At 52.0% G+C, this 15,233-nt stretch overlaps 2 protein-coding genes across 4 annotated transcripts; one reads left to right on the top strand and one right to left on the bottom strand.

Annotated features, from left to right (window-relative positions):
* ZNF48 (zinc finger protein 48) lies at window positions 1-15,020 on the bottom strand. 3 transcript variants are annotated; one of them, XM_049699181.1, is made up of 3 exons: window positions 14,879-15,020; window positions 3,740-3,833; window positions 1-2,604 (listed from the first exon to the last, which is right to left on the bottom strand). In XM_049699181.1, the coding sequence occupies exons 2-3, from the start codon at window positions 3,816-3,818 to the stop codon at window positions 803-805; spliced, it is 1,881 nt and encodes a 626-aa protein (XP_049555138.1). In that variant the 5' UTR covers window positions 3,819-3,833; window positions 14,879-15,020; the 3' UTR covers window positions 1-802. The 3 variants fall into 3 exon arrangements, 2 of the variants coding, with proteins under 2 accessions (XP_049555138.1, XP_004268732.1); XM_004268684.3 differs by lacking the exon at window positions 14,879-15,020 and adding an exon at window positions 3,995-4,129; XR_007472116.1 differs by lacking the exons at window positions 1-2,604; window positions 3,740-3,833 and adding an exon at window positions 7,848-14,095 and having other exon boundaries at window positions 14,879-15,008.
* SEPTIN1 (septin 1) lies at window positions 11,414-15,192 on the top strand. The gene is made up of 11 exons (XM_004268683.4): window positions 11,414-11,540; window positions 11,712-11,802; window positions 11,895-11,981; window positions 12,231-12,354; window positions 12,665-12,799; window positions 12,899-13,016; window positions 13,667-13,768; window positions 13,889-13,988; window positions 14,171-14,336; window positions 14,568-14,658; window positions 14,767-15,192. The coding sequence occupies exons 1-11, from the start codon at window positions 11,538-11,540 to the stop codon at window positions 14,851-14,853; spliced, it is 1,104 nt and encodes a 367-aa protein (XP_004268731.1). The 5' UTR covers window positions 11,414-11,537; the 3' UTR covers window positions 14,854-15,192.
* The last annotated feature ends 41 nt before the right edge of the window (window positions 15,193-15,233 follow it).

Here is a 15,233-nt window from a genome sequence, read left to right as displayed (position 1 = left end):
CTCAGACAAGAAGCAGTTTATTGGCGAGACACATGGAGATGTGGCTGTCAGGCCTTGGTGCTTCCCTGGCTTCTCCTCACCCCTGTACTGCCCTTCTGCCAGTGTATCTCTGCTGCCGTCCACCAGGACCTGGGCTTAGCACCCAGGGCAGATGACTGCTCTTTCTGCTGTCTCTGACCTGTTCTGCCGTGTCCAGGTGTCAGGGCAGTTGGGCTTCTCCAGGGCAGATAGGTCTGGCCTCTCCAAGTGTCCTCTTCCTGGCTAAGACCACGTCCAGCGGCCTGAGGCTGGGTACTGCCTGCCTCACAACAATACTCTCACCATCAGTAGGGTGGTCAAGATGGCCTTGCCTCACTCTGTCACCCTAAACCTCAGAAGTCTCATTGTTGAAGCTCATAGGTCTAACAAACCCTGGTTCAGGGTGCTGGTCTCCCAGGGGCAAGGTTGGGAGGGGTCAATTTACAGGTTAAGAGGCAGCAGGAATTTAGAGTTCTTTAAGGGCCCTCAGGCTAAGGTCAGTTTGTTCATCAACAAATATTTATTGCCTACTGTATACTAGGCAGTGTTCTAGAAGCTGGGGGTATAAACCACACTGGCAAGGTACTGACTGAGCCCAGCCAGGAGTTTCCTGAGCTTCAAGGTCATTGTCTCCAAATCTCTATTGCTATCTATCCACTCCTTTCTCCCATTTGTTTCTTCCCCTCCTTCTCCCTCCCACTGCCTCCCAGGCCCTTTCTTCTCTGCTTAAGCGGCAGATACCCTCCCCTTTGGTCTCCTGGGCCTCCACCCACCCTGGACCCCATCATTCCAGTCCCGTTGGTGGCTCCTCTTTGAGGGGCCTTGCCTGACCATCCCCTGTCCCAAAGGGCCTCAAGACCAGGTGCCCACGCTGGTGCTTGATGCGGGCAGAACTGTCACCAAAACCCTTGCCACACTCTGCACACTTGTATGGCTTCTCCCCGGTGTGTGTGCGCCTATGTTTGACTAGATCCGAGCTCCGGGGAAACTCCTTCCCACAGAAGCCACACACGTGGGGCTGGCTGGGCCCAGAGGGCTGAGCCCGGACTCGGGATCGAGGGGCCGTGGGTGCTGAGCCAGGGGGGTTGTGTGGCCTCAGGAGAGTGGATGGTGGTGGTGGCCGAGCCCGTTCACCGCGGTGGGTGCGGAGATGCTTGACCCGGGCAGAGCTGTCGGCAAAACCCTTGCCGCATTCAGGGCAGAGGTAGGGTTTTTCCCCCGTGTGTACACGATGGTGTTTCACCAGGTCCGAGCTTCGGCGGAAACCCTTGCCACACTCAGGGCACTTGTGGGGCTTGTCACCTGCCAGCGGTGGAGGCGGCTCCCCAGCCTGTGGGCCCCCAGGCTCCGGCTCCAAGCCAGGCAGACCGAAAGGGCCATCACCTGAGTGTGAAGGGCTTCGAGGCGTCAGCGGGGGGCTGGTGCCAAGGGGAGGTGGGGGTGGGCTTGAGCTGGGGGGTGGGCTAGGAATCAGGGGGGCGAGGGGGTAGCCTGGGAAGCTGAAGTCCTGGGGCTCCGCGTGAGTGAGGCGGTGGCGGAAAAGGGTGGAGCTGAGGCTGAAGGTGCGGTCACACTCCGGACAGGCATGAGGCCTCTCGCCACTGTGGGTGCGGAGGTGCTTGACCCGGGCGGAGCTGTCAGCGAAGCCCTTGCCACACTCGGGGCAGAGGTAAGGCTTCTCTCCTGTGTGCACCCGCAGGTGCTTCACCAGATCTGAGCCCCGGGCAAACTCCTTTCCACACACATCACAGCCAAAAGGCTTGGGCCCCAGGTGACTGCGCTGGTGGCTCAGGAGGCTGCAGCTGAGTACAAATCTTTTGCCACAGTCAGTGCAGATGTATGGCTTATCCTGGGCCTTAGGTCCCTGTGCGGCTGCCGTGGCTACTCGAGATGGCAGCCGTCGGGGCACCACGGGCCGGGGGGGCTGCTCCCCCCGGTGTGTCCGCTGGTGCTTTATGCGGGCAGAACTGTCGCCAAAGCCCTTGCCACAGACCCCGCACTTGTAGGGCTTCTCGCCCGTGTGTGTCCGCTGGTGTTTCACCAGGTCAGAGCTCTGCCGGAAGCTCTTGCCGCACTCACCGCAGATGGTGGGGCGCTCACCAGCAGGGATCCTGGATCGAGGAATCTTTGGGGGGCCCTGGGCTGGTGGCCGGGCTCTGTAGGGCTTTTCACCACTATGAGTTCGCTGGTGTTTGATACGGGCAGAGCTATCCCCAAAGCCCTTGCCACAGACCCCACACTTGTAGGGCTTCTCCCCTGTGTGGGTTCGCTGGTGTTTCACCAGATCTGACATCTGCCGAAAGCTCTTGCCACACTCGCCGCACACGGCAGCCCGATCACTAGCCTGGCCCCAGCGTGGTTCTCCCAGGAGCCGAGGGCCTCTGTCCCGGGCCTGTGGTTTCCCAGGTCCCACTCTCTGGACCCACAAGTCATCCCAGGTCTGAATGCCTTCGGGTTTGAGAGAGGCATTTCCTACTTCATGACCTGGGGCCAAATCTTCCTCTTCCTTGAACCCCAAGTCATCCTCCTGTGGGGCATGTTCAAACTCATCTGGCTGAGAAATCTCCACGTTCTCACTCCCTAGACCTGGGGAAAGAAAAAGGAGTTGTAGACCCTGCCCTTTGGCTCAGCCCCTATCTTTGATAGCAACCTCCCCAGAAAGGCGTCCTTGACCATCTGTGGTTGCAAGGATATCTCTTGCTCTCTCTCCTCTGAATTTCTGAAGCACTTATTATTGTCTGTGCCTCTCAGTAACAGTAACTTCCTTTTACCGTGCCCTTCATATGTGCCAATAACTTAACCAAGCATTACTGAATCCTTGCAAACAATCCTATGAGGTAATACTGTTAACTACCCCCATTTTACCCAACATGGAGACTCCGAGAATTTAAGTCACTTGCTCAAAGTGAGTTATAAAGTAGCAAAACCAGGTTTCTAACTCAGGTCTGTCTGATTCTCAAGCCTGTGTTAACCCCTACATTATATTGCCTGGTATTTGCTAATTACATTATATCTTTTTTATATTAGCCCAGTCTGTAACTTATTACTTCAATCATCTTGTGTGTACCTGAGAGGACCCAGACACACACCTGTCCCTCAGGATGGGTAAGAGAGATAGGCACAAAAAATTATAATTGCAGGCTCAGAATAACTGTGCTGTCACGAGAGAGAGGAAATAAAGAGACAGGGCTGGGCTTTCACAGCAGAGAAAAGAGTAAACCATGGAAAGGGATGCTGAGACTAGATTAAGCATGTAAGATCTGGATTGAACACTAGGCTAAGGCTTTTAATTAGTAGCAGAAAGGAGCTAGGGAAGGTTTTTGTGAAGGGAGACAGGATTAGATCTGGACTTAGATCAATGTGGCTGCACAGTGCATCACTGGAGAGAAAAGGGCTGAGGGGAGCCTGCTGCAATTGCCGGGATGAGACAGAATGAGGCCTGAAGTAGGGCAGAGGCAGCAAGCCTGCTGATCACTGTAGGGGACGGGGAGGGAGTCCTTGAAATGATGCCCCTCAAGGCCTGGCGCATAGTAGGTGCTCAGAAACACTGGCTCCATCCCTTGGCTTTTGCTCTCCTCCTCCCCGCCCGCCCGCCCCCCGCCCACCCCCCGGAAGCACAGTTCATGTCCGATTTTTCTGGGTCTGGGCCAGGCAGAGCCCAGCACCGGGGTCCTCACCCGGCCATTACCTGCCCACGGCGGTGCACCGCTTTGGCCCTCACCTGTGCGGGTGCCTCTCAGCTGCTCCCTGTCCTCTGAGCCATGGAGATCCGCGCCCCAGGGCCCCACCGAGCGCTCCATCGCCGGCACGCCGCCCTGAGCAAGGGGACAGACACAATTTCACGGTCACACAGCCATGTGCGGACGGCGGCGCCCTGCCCTCTGCTGGCCGGCACGGGGACCGGGCAGCGTTCGGGTCCGAGGTGCGGGGCGCGGCTCCCGGTGATCCCCGCCCGCGCCACCAGCCGCCCCTGCACCTGCTGCTCCTTCCGGAGCGCAGCCGCTCCCCTTCTCCTCACGCCGCCGCCGCTGCAGCAGCCGCCTCCGCCACCCCGGCGCCCTCCGGAGGTCCTCGGCGGGGCTCCGGTGCCCGCGCCGCCAACGGCTCGGGGATGTGGGCTCGGCGCCAAACGGGGAGGGGGCTCCGTCCCAGGCGTTCCCCTGGGGCGGCCGCCGGGGGCGGGGACGGGAAGCGGAAGCGCCGGGTGGCACCCGGCCGCTCTAGGACCTTGGAGGAGCTGCACGCTTGTGGGGGCAGCCCTCGTCCTCCAGAGCTCTGTGGCCGGCGGGCAGCCGCGTGCCGCGGAGAGGGCTACTCTGAGCCGAGGACAGTTGCCCGAACTCGGTGGTATTAACCGTGTGCCTCCTGGTCTGGAGCTGGATGTGGTGGGCCGAAGACTTCCTAATTGCCGCTGTGTCGGGCCACCCGCGCCGAACTCCGGAGCTGGCCAACAGCGCCAGCCACCCCGGCCCGGAGAGACAAAGAGAGATCAAAGGCAGACCCAGGGAAAGGGGTGGGGGAAAGACCAAGGCAGACAAAGGGCGGCAGAGGGCGGCGGAGACCCCAGATGGGGCGGGGGCGGGGCGCCGAGACACGGGAAACAAAGCGGGACCGGTCGGCGAGGCAGAGGGCCGCGCGTGGGGGCTGGGCTGGGCTGGGGGAGACAGGCAGTAGCGGGAGCTAGTGGCAGACGCCAGATAAATGCTGAGGAGAGGCAGGCCGATGGACACAGACCTGGATCCGGAGTCGTAACCTAAGAGCCCTGAATCAGAGAGGATGCAAAGGCAGAGAGACAGAGACTGCAGCAGACCAAAAACACAAGAGCAAATGATTGGCCGCCAGAAACAAACACATGTAGAAACAGATAAGAGAGATATAAAGTCGTTGAAGCAAAGTCAGAAGAACTACAAGAAAAGGCAGGGAACCTGGAGAGAAACAGAGGCAGAGGAACGAAGAAACAGGCAGAGACAAAGAGAGGCAGGGACACAAAGAAAGAGGCCATGGGGAGACTAGGGACAGGTCTACAGCCCTACCAAGGGAGCCCAGGGAGAGGCTAAAACATTAAACCCTGTTTCCCAGCTTGGTGGGACCCTGGCTGGGGCTGTGTTCCAGTGGTCCCAGGGGTGTGATCCCCAGTATCTGTACTCTGGGCAAGGTTGCCTTTGGGGAGGGGGTGGGGTGCCTGTAAGTGTCTGCAGCCCATCTAATGATGGAGAGGGGTAACCAAGGTTTGTATATTAACTAACATTTATTAGTACCTCAGTGCTATGTCAAGAGTTTGGTAAAGAGATGAAACACGTGTAAGAGTTGTCCTTGGGGTGCTACCAGTTTAAAGGGGCAAGCAAACAAATCATGATAAGAACTCTAAGGGCGTGAGAGAGTTACGTTCACCGATTCAAGATAGTAGGAAGAGTTCTTATTTGTGGGAATTAATCTGTATGGTTTTGTGTACCTGGTATGCATGAATGTTAGACACGGGTAAACATGGAGCACAAGTCAATCAACACATACTTATGGATCATCAACCATAAGTCTAGACCCTGGAAATACAAAGAAATCCCTCAGGGAGCTCTCTCTGCTCAGTAGAACATGGAGACATACAGATGATATGACAGATTGTATACCGACCTAATAAACAAAGATGTGATATGAATGCAGTACAGAGAGAGAGAGACCTGTAGAGTTTAGTGGCTGTAGACACTGTCTTTAAGTTCATTCATGCAGAGTTTGATTCCTGACCTTGTCATTTGCTCCCATTTAACCTTGGGTGGGGAAGTTACTTCTGTTTCCTGAACTGTAAAATGGGAATAATACTTAATTTGAATGGTTGAGGTGTAAAGTACTTAGTAAAAAATATCAGTTATTACACTTTGGGCTGAAGTAACCAAGGAAGAAGGTGGCATTTTTGAGCTGATCCTTTCAGGACAGGTAAGATTTCAGCCAAGTCCAGAGCCTGGCTGAAGTGGGCCTAAAATGAAGAACTCCAGGCAGAGGGAATGAAATGAACAATGGCCCACATACTAATTGCAAACCTACTATGTGCTAGAAGCTTGGGATCCAAAGATGATTAAGATCTATCCTCAAAGAGGAAGATAGATAATAGTTCTGTTTTAATGTGTCAAAAGTTTACATAATAGGAAAGTAGTGGAAGCTGCAGATGAGATGGTAAGTTAAACATCTGTTCCACAAACATTTCCCGGGGGTCCAATATGTGCCAGGCACATGTGCTGGGAAACAGAGGTAAGAGGGTACCAAAATGGCAAAGAGCCAGCCCCTCTTGGAGGAAACCCCCAAAGGCTGGCCAGCCCGCATGCCATACTCACTTGGAGAGCTAGCTCTGACTTTGAGAAGACAAAGCCTGGAGTTATTGGGTCTGAACCTGAACTCAGGTCTAAAGACATAGAAACCCTTTCAGGGATGTCTGGTAGGGCCATAGGTAGCTATGAAGATATGATGGAGAGATGAAAAAGAACTAATCCAGATGATTATTAAATGGGAAGACTGCTGTCTACAATTCACTGCCCCATAGGAAACTCAAGGGGGGGATCTTTCTTTCTACAAACAGGCCCCAAACCTTATCACAGGAATAATTGGGCATAATTTGTTGGCGTTAATAAGCATGTAAATGGAATATTGTGTCACTGCTAATTCATATCATCTCTGCACTTAACCAAGCCAAGAGCCTTTTCTGAGGGCATTTATTAGTATGCACAAATGCCTTAAATATGTGACTTCCTTTGACTCAGTAATTCCCCTTATAGAAATGAGGCCCAAGGAAATGGTTGGACAAGTGCACAATGATAGCACCACAAACACAGTCATCTCAGCTCAGCGTTGTTTATCACAGGGAAGAATGGGAATCAGCCTGAATACTAAGCATCTAGAAAAATGATAATGTAGATGTGTATTTATGATCATAGATATAACATATAAGGTGACGAAAACAGGTTTCCAAAGTTATGATCCTAGTTTTGTGAATATATATTTATTCATATGTACAGGCATATGAGATAATCTAGAAGGATGAAAATCAAAATGAGGATATATCATGGAATGATATTAGATGTAAATTTTTCTAACCATTTGCATTTGCTAATTTTTCCATGAGAATATGTATTGGTTATACAGTAAATAAATGAATATAAATGCCATTTTTTCTCTTTTTTTCTTTTTTTTATTGAGGTATAGTTGATTTACAATATTATGTAAGTTTCAGGTGTACAACATAGTGATTCACAATTTTTTTTGTAAATATTTATTTTATTTATTTTCCTTATCTTTTTGGCTGCATCGGGTCTTAGTTGCGGCACACGGGATCTTCGTTGAGACATGTGGGATCTTTCATTGCGGCGTGCCGTCTCCTCTTTGTGGCCCTTAGGCTTCTCTCTAGTTGTGGCGTGCGGGTTTTCTCTCTCTAGTTATGGCGCACAGGTTCCAGAGCGCGTGGGTTCTGTAGTTTGCGGCACGCAGGCTCTCTCGTTGAGGCACGAGGGCTCAATAGTTGTGGCGCGCGGGCCTAGTTCCCCCGAGACATGTGGGATCTTAGCTCCCCGACCAGGGATCAAACCCATGTCCCCTGCTTTGGAAGGCGGATTCATTACCACTGGACCACCAGGGAAGTCCCAGTGATTCACAATTTTTAAAGATTATACTGCATTTATAGTTATTATAAATTGGCTGTATTTCCTGTGCTGTACAATATATCCTTGTAGCTTATTTTAGTTTGTACCTCTTAATCTCTCAGCCCTATCTTGCCCTTCTCCTTTCCCTCTCCCCACTAGTTTATTCTCTAGATGTGTGAGTCTGTTCTGTTTTGTTGTATTCGATAGTTGTTTTTTATATTCCATATATAAGCGATAATATATAGTGTCTGTCTTTGTCTGACTTATGTCACTAAACATAATACCCTCCAAGTTCATCCATATTGTTGCAAATGGCAAAATTTCATTCATTTTTATGGCTGAGTAGGTAGTATTTCATTACGTGTGTGTGTGTTTGTGTATGTATATATATATGTATATATATTTTATATCTGTATATATAATACCATATCTTCTTTATCCATTCATCTGTTGATGGACACTTAGGTTGCTTCCATATCTTGGCTATTGTAAACACTGCTGCTATGAACATTGGGGTGCACGTATCTTTTTGAATTAGTGTTTTCGTTTTCTTTGGATATATACCCAGGAGTGCTATTGCTGGATCATATGGTAGTTCTATTTTTAGTTGTTTGCAGAACCTCCATACTGTTTTCCACATTGGCTACACCAATTTACATTCCCACCAACAGTGTACAAGGGTTCCCTTTTCTCCACATCTTGCCAACATTTGTTATTTGTGGTCTTTTTGAATGATAGCCATTCTGACAGGTGTGTACATGTTATTTTCTTAAATATTATTTGAATAATTCAGGGAAGAGCTGATTAGAGTCTGAACCCAGGGCAGGGGCAAGACGGTGAAGGGTGTAGAGAGGAGGGGCCAATTTTTCTCATGGATAGAAAGGACTTGGAAACCAATTGGATATACTTGTGGAGAGCAAAGGAGGGAGGAGTTCAGAGTTTTAACTAGGATGGTAGGGCTGCTCAGCCTGGTGAGAAATGCAGGGGGAAGTGTTGTGGTACAGGGGGAAGGGTATAATTATCCCTTCCCTTGGCTTCTCAAAGTACTCTGTTTATCTCATTATTACACTACATTTTTAGCACCAGTGCTGTGTGTCACTCTTGCTTGTGGCTGTCTCTGTCTCCCCAGAGGGTGGCAACCCTGGCTGATTCACTCTCTCTGGATTCTCAGCAACTAATGCAGAAGAGCAGTCGCTAGATTGGAGCTAGCGGCACTGTTGCACCCCTCAGCTCATGTAATAGCAATAACTAGCGTTATGTGTGAGCTCATCTTTTATGCCAGGCACTGCTAAGAACTTTATATGTGTTAGGTATATAATCCTCGTCATGCCCCTATGAAGTGAAATTATTAATGGCATTATTTAACAGATACAGAAACGAAGTCACTGAAAGGTTAAAGATGCCCAAGGTCACACAGCTCTTAATTATTCTATGTCTTTATAATCATGAAACTTGAACAACTTCTGTGAATTCAGTGTGGTGGGAGCGTCCAATCCCATATGGTAGATGAGGAAAGTAAGGCCCAGAGAGGTGATTTTTCCAAGGTTACATGAAAGGAGCAGTACTAGAAATGAGGTTGAAGTAAGGAAAATGTGGTAGCATGGATGGATCTTAAAAGATAGCGCTGATTGAAAAAAATTAACGAACAGAAATACATATTAGTATATACATATATAGCTATTTGTGTAAACATGTACTATGCACTGCACATTTTTCAAAATATGTACAAACTAAAAAATTACACATTAAGCACATTAGAGTGGTTGCCTAGGCTGAGGAGAGGAAATGAGTGAGCTATGAGGTGGTATAACAGGGCACCACAGACTAGGAGTCTTAATCAACAGATGTTTATTTTCTCATAGTTCTGGAGACTGGAAGTCCAAGATCAAAATGCCAGCAGGGTTGGTTTCTGGTGTGGCCTCTTTTCTTGGGTTGCAGACAGCCACCTTCTCACTGTGTCCTCACATGGCCTTTCCTTTGTGCATGTGCAGAGAGAGATTGCTGGTGTCCCTTCTTATAAGGACACCAGACCTATAGAATCAGGGCCCCACCCTTCTGACCTCACTTAACCTTATTTCCTCCTTAAAGGTCTTACCTCCAAATATAGTCACATTGGGGGTTAGGGCTCCAACACATGAAGTGGGGGGTAGGGGGACACAATTCAGTCTATAACAGGGGCTAAATGGGAAATAATAAATAGAACCATGAAGAATAGAGAAAGAAAATGGGGTTGGAGCAATAGGCAGGATCCAGATTGAGCAAGGCCTTATAGGTCATACTAAGGGGACTCGCTTTAAAGTTTCAGAGAGGTCACTCAGTTCATAAATGCTAAAGCTAGGGTATGTGTGTGTGTGTGTGTGTGTGTGTGTGTGTGTGTGTGTGTATATATATATATATATATATATATATATAGTATATTGTATACATAACTGATTAACTCCAAAGCCCATGTCATCTGAAACCACTCTGAGTCCTGATAACAAAATATAAATGTGTGTATTTCATCTTACTATGAAAAAAATGGAGTTCAGAGAGGGCAAATCACTTGCCCAAGGTCACACAGTAAGTGGGAGAGCTGAGGTTTGGGAAGTTCTTTCTGACTCCAAAGCCAAGCTCCTTTTACAAGTTCTGCAGCCTGCCAGCCTTTGTCCCGGACTAACTTCAATCACTCACTCTTTCGTGCATTCATTTATCTAGTATATTATTTATTGGCACCTTCTTTATTTTTTCTTTCTTTCTTTTTTTTTTGCAGTACGCGGGCCTCTCACTGTTGTGGTCTCTCCCATTGCAGAGCACAGGCTCTGGACGCGCAGGCTCAGCGGCCATGGCTCACGGGCCCAGTCGCTCCGCGGCATGTGGGATCTTCCCGGACCGGGGCACGAACCCGTGTCCCCTGCATCGGCAGGCGGACTCTCAACCACTGCGCCACCAGGGAAGCCCTATTGGCACCTTCTTTGTGCCAGGCTCTGTGCAAGACACCAGGGATATAGAAATTAGAAGACATGGTCCCTGTCCTCAGAAAACTCAGTGGGGAGTAGAAGAGATATCCAGATAAGCAAAGGTGGGCAATGGAGGGGCCTGTGAAAGGTGCTGGGGAGTCTAGAGGATGGAAAATGACTCTGCCTGGGGTGGGTGGGGAAGGTTTCATAGAGGAGGAAGAAGAGCCCTTTGAATCAAACCCTAGAAGGATAAAGAGCAGTTCACCTGGTGCAGAAGAAGGTAAAGGTCAACATACACAGAGCCTAGGATATGGGCACTCAGTAAGGGTGAGTGAAAGATGGGGTGATGAGGTCAGATGGGGGAGGCTTTGGCTGCCAAGTCAGGACTCAGAATTGATTCTGAGATCACTGGGAAGCCCATGAAGGGTTTCAAGCAGGGGAGTGCCTTGGCCAGGATTCTGAAGGACAGTCTCTCTAGAAAAGGTGTCCAAAGACCTGAAGTCCTTTTAAGAATCCAGTGCAAGAGCTGGCAAGGAAAATTGATTGCCCCTCCCACCCTCAATCTTTGTTATGGCTTTTGGTCCACTCAGATCCTTGGAACATTTTTTTTTTAACCACCTCTGTCAAAGCCTTCATCTCACTTGCTAGAGAGACCAACCCACTTCCTTCCTCTCTGCTTACACCCTACCTCCCACCAGGGTGATGGGGTTACAATGGGGCTTGGAATAAAGGTGTACAGAGAACAGAGGGGTTGAAGCTTCCTATTGGGGTTATGGGCAAAGGTATCCAGGAATTGAGGACCACAGCTGTTCTTGGTCTCAGCTTTTCCCACCTGTCTGGGCCAGTTTGAGCATCTCAGCTTCCTACATTGCCCGCCCCCTTGTTTGCCGCCCTCAACTTCCTGCCCCACCAGAGGAAGTGGGGAGAGACAGCAGGTGCAGCGACAGCTATCGGGGCCATGGTGAGTCTTTATGCCCAGGAATCCAGGCATCTCTGCCCCCAGTCCCCTACCCCCAGGTTAACCAGGTCAACCCACAATAGGCTGACTTCTCCTAGCCTCTGAGATCAGGTTATCCTGGGAGCCCTGCCTGCTGCCCCCAGCAGCCTCATATTGTCCACCCCCTGCCAACAGGACAAGGAGTATGTGGGTTTCGCCGCCCTCCCCAACCAGCTGCATCGCAAGTCCGTCAAGAAGGGGTTTGACTTCACACTCATGGTGGCAGGTCTGGAGGTTTTGGAGAGGGGCCTGGCAAGGGGTCCTCAAGAGACCTTGGCTGTCCCCTCACCTGACCAGCTGGGGCTGTCTTGTCCACAGGGGAGTCAGGCCTGGGAAAATCTACCCTCATCAACAGCCTATTTCTCACCAACCTCTATGAGGATCGGCAAGTCCCAGAGGCCAGGGGTAAGACCCCCTCCTCACCGTGCTCTCCAGGCACTCTGACCCCCTCCTCCCATGTCCCTAGACTGCACTCTCTTCCTTTCCAACTGGGTTTCCCATGACATTCTGGGGGACTCAGGCAGCTCACTGCTTTTCTCCGAGACTCACTCTCCTCCCCTGAAAAATGGGTGGAGGCAACTGTGAGTCTGAGAAAGGAAATTAGTCCTGCCTCAGGCCCCTACCCAGCTCCCTGACCTCTCCCCATCCTCATAGCTCGCTTGACACAAACACTGACCATCGAGCGCCGGGGCGTGGAGATCGAGGAGGGGGGTATTAAGGTGAAGCTGACCCTGGTGGACACACCTGGCTTTGGGGACTCAGTGGACTGTTCAGACTGGTGAGGAATGGGGGAGGACCTGGGGCTCAGCTTCCCAATGTGGCTACTCTGTGGAGACTGAGGGGTCAGATTCTGGGCTGGTCTGCCCTGCCCTACCCCCCGCCCCCCGCCAAAGGTGGGGCCTGTTTCTGGTGGCCTTGTGGCCCAAATTGCCCTGTACTTCCCGACATCTCACCTGCCAGTTTCCTCTTATGTCTTTGGTTGGAGCCAAAGAAACTACTTCCCACACCCACAGTCCTGGCTAGCCTTTTCCCCTTCCCTGTGCTGTGGTCCCTGTTCTCTGACTTGCCGCTCTCTCCCCATACCCCAGCTGGCTGCCCGTGGTGCGCTTCATTGAGGAGCAATTTGAGCAGTATCTTCGGGATGAGAGTGGCCTGAACAGGAAGAACATCCAGGATTCCCGTGTCCACTGCTGCCTCTACTTCATCTCACCCTTTGGCCGGGGGTCCGAGGGGCACCCTGGGGAGTTGGGACATTTGGGGAGGGCTGGAGGGGGAGTGTCTCTGTGCCCTGAAACTGAGCCCTGACCAATCCCTGGGTGCAGGCTCCGGCCCCTAGATGTGGCCTTCCTCCGGGCGGTGCATGAGAAGGTCAACATCATCCCAGTCATTGGCAAAGCAGATGCCCTGATGCCTAAGGAAACACAGGCCCTCAAGCAGAAGGTGTGTGCGGTGGCCTCTGACATTTGGCCTCACATGAAGCCAAAAGTCATGATCAAAATCGAACTCAGCCTTGATTTCTTTGATCTTGGGGTAGCCCTTTTGGAGCGTGATGTGTCAGGCTAGACTGTGGAAGAAAGTTTCTGAGGAAGGTGGGTCATAAGCTGCCTAAGGAAGCCATGTCTCTGGAGGTTCGGAATAGAATCCCTGGGCTGGATGCTTGGCTAAGGCCTGGCTGAGGCCAGGGGTGTAGACATAATGACCAATATTATCCTTCTGGCCCCAGGATGCTGACTGCCCCACCCCCCCACCTTCCCACGCCCCTGTGTCTTCAGAGCCCTTTCCCACTGTTTCCACTTATGCCTCTCTCTCCTGATCTTTCGGTGTCTGCTCAGCTTCAAAACTTCCCAGGCATCAGTCTTCCCATTAGGGTAACTGTCTCAGTTTTTCACCATCTACGTCTCTGTCTCTCGTTTGAGATTTTGTTTTCATTCATCCCATATGTCCATCTTTCACCATCTCTGTCTTTCATGTCTTCCTCTCTGTCTCTTCTACCCCGTGTCTGCATCTATATCTCACTGTCTCTGGTCATGCAATGTCTGTGGTTCACAGTCTCTGTGTTTCTCACCGTCTCTGCATCTGTCTCCTCCAAGATCCGGGAACAGTTGCAGGAGGAGGAGATCAATATCTACCAGTTCCCCGATTGTGACTCAGATGAGGATGAAGACTTCAAGAGGCAGGATGCGGAGATGAAGGTGCAGAGGCAAAGGAGGAAGGGGCAGAGAAGCCAGGGAGGGCGGATGTGGAGGTGGGAGCTGAGAAAGAGGTTTCTGCCCAAAGGGGGCCAACGGTGATCGCTGACTCCTGCCCTCTAGGAAAGCATCCCTTTTGCTGTCGTCGGTTCCTGCGAAGTAGTGAGGGACGGCGGGACCCGACCGGTGAGGGGACGCTGCTACTCCTGGGGCACCGTGGAGGGTGAGTAAGGCCAGGAACGCATTCTGAGGCCAGCAGGGAGCCCAGGACGCCTCCGAGTCAACCGCACCCAACAGGTGAAGTTGGGGAGAGTTCTGGTCCCAGGGGTCCTAAAAGTCAAAAGAGGGGTCCTTGGGCAGCAGACCCGACCCAAGCTCCCCGACTCTTGCCGGTCCGCCCCCCAGTGGAGAACCCACATCACTGCGATTTCCTGAACCTGCGACGGATGCTAGTGCAGACACACCTGCAGGACCTGAAGGAGGTGACGCATGATCTGCTCTACGAGGGCTACCGGGCGCGCTGCCTACAGAGCCTGGCCCGGCCTGGGGCGCGTGATCGAGCCAGCCGTAGGTGAGAGCCAGAGCTGACTCCTAGGTGCTTCCAAGGCTCTGCGCTCACCATCCATGACCCCGGCCTTCACCTTCTAGACCTCTCTCCCGGAGCCTTTCTTTCCCCACCCACTTTGCGTATGGCCCTAACCTGAAGGACATGGTCCCGCCAAACCCCAGGCCCTGCCTCGCGGCAGTGACTCACAACCACGGTTCTCGACTTTGATTCCTGCCCCTTTCCTCCACCCCCTAGCAAGCTCTCCCGCCAGAGCGCCACAGAGATCCCGCTGCCCATGCTGCCTCTGGCCGACACGGAGAAGTTGATCCGCGAGAAAGACGAAGAGGTGAGCAAGCACCTCTCTTTCCCCCAGATCAAGGCCCCAAATCCTCTTCGAAGTCCCTTTCTGGCCTTGCCCGCCCAGTCCCACTGCCTGCAATCTTGCCCCGCACAGCTGCGCCGCATGCAAGAGATGCTGGAGAAGATGCAGGCCCAGATGCAGCAGAACCAGGCTCAGGGCGAGCAGTCGGACGCTCTCTGAGACCCCCGCCCGGACCCTACTTTACCTTGCCTCCGCCTTCAGTTCGTCTCTTGTCCAATCCTCGAGCCCTAGGCTGCCCGGCGCTTAATCCCGGAGCCCCAGCCTGTAAGGCCCGCCCTTGCAAGGGGTTAGCGGGCTAGCAGGTTCTCCCAATCCTGGAGTGTGTAGCCCCGCCTTTGGCTCCGCCCCGACCCCGCCTTGGCTCCGCCCCAATCCGCCTCGGCCCACCTAGCGAGCCAGAGCTTCCCTCCCATCCCCTAACTCTCCCAGCCCCTAACTCTCCCACCCCGCCCCACTTCACCCAAACGGCGACTTCAATAAAAACTGAATTTCCCTGAGGCCACGCAAGTCTTTTCTTTCCCAGCGGGAATAAGCGGCGG

Source organism: Orcinus orca, chromosome 16 (genome assembly GCF_937001465.1).
Source record: "Orcinus orca chromosome 16, mOrcOrc1.1, whole genome shotgun sequence".
NCBI lineage: Eukaryota > Metazoa > Chordata > Mammalia > Artiodactyla > Delphinidae > Orcinus > Orcinus orca.
Note: the sequence above shows the minus strand (reverse complement) of the source record. Positions and strands in the feature narration are given on the sequence as shown.

Bases quoted from the DNA above. Each gene is read 5' to 3' on its own strand.
- ZNF48 (XM_049699181.1), bottom strand. From the start codon at position 3,818: ATGGAGCGCTCGGTGGGGCCCTGGGGCGCGGATCTCCATGGCTCAGAG. The intron at 2,605-3,739 runs GTGAGGGCCAAA...TTCTTTCCCCAG, and splicing joins GCTGAGAGGCACCCGCACAG to GTCTAGGGAGTGAGAACGTG.
- SEPTIN1 (XM_004268683.4), top strand. The intron at 12,355-12,664 runs GTGAGGAATGGG...CCCATACCCCAG, and splicing joins TCAGTGGACTGTTCAGACTG to CTGGCTGCCCGTGGTGCGCT. The intron at 12,800-12,898 runs GTCCGAGGGGCA...CCCTGGGTGCAG, and splicing joins ATCTCACCCTTTGGCCGGGG to GCTCCGGCCCCTAGATGTGG.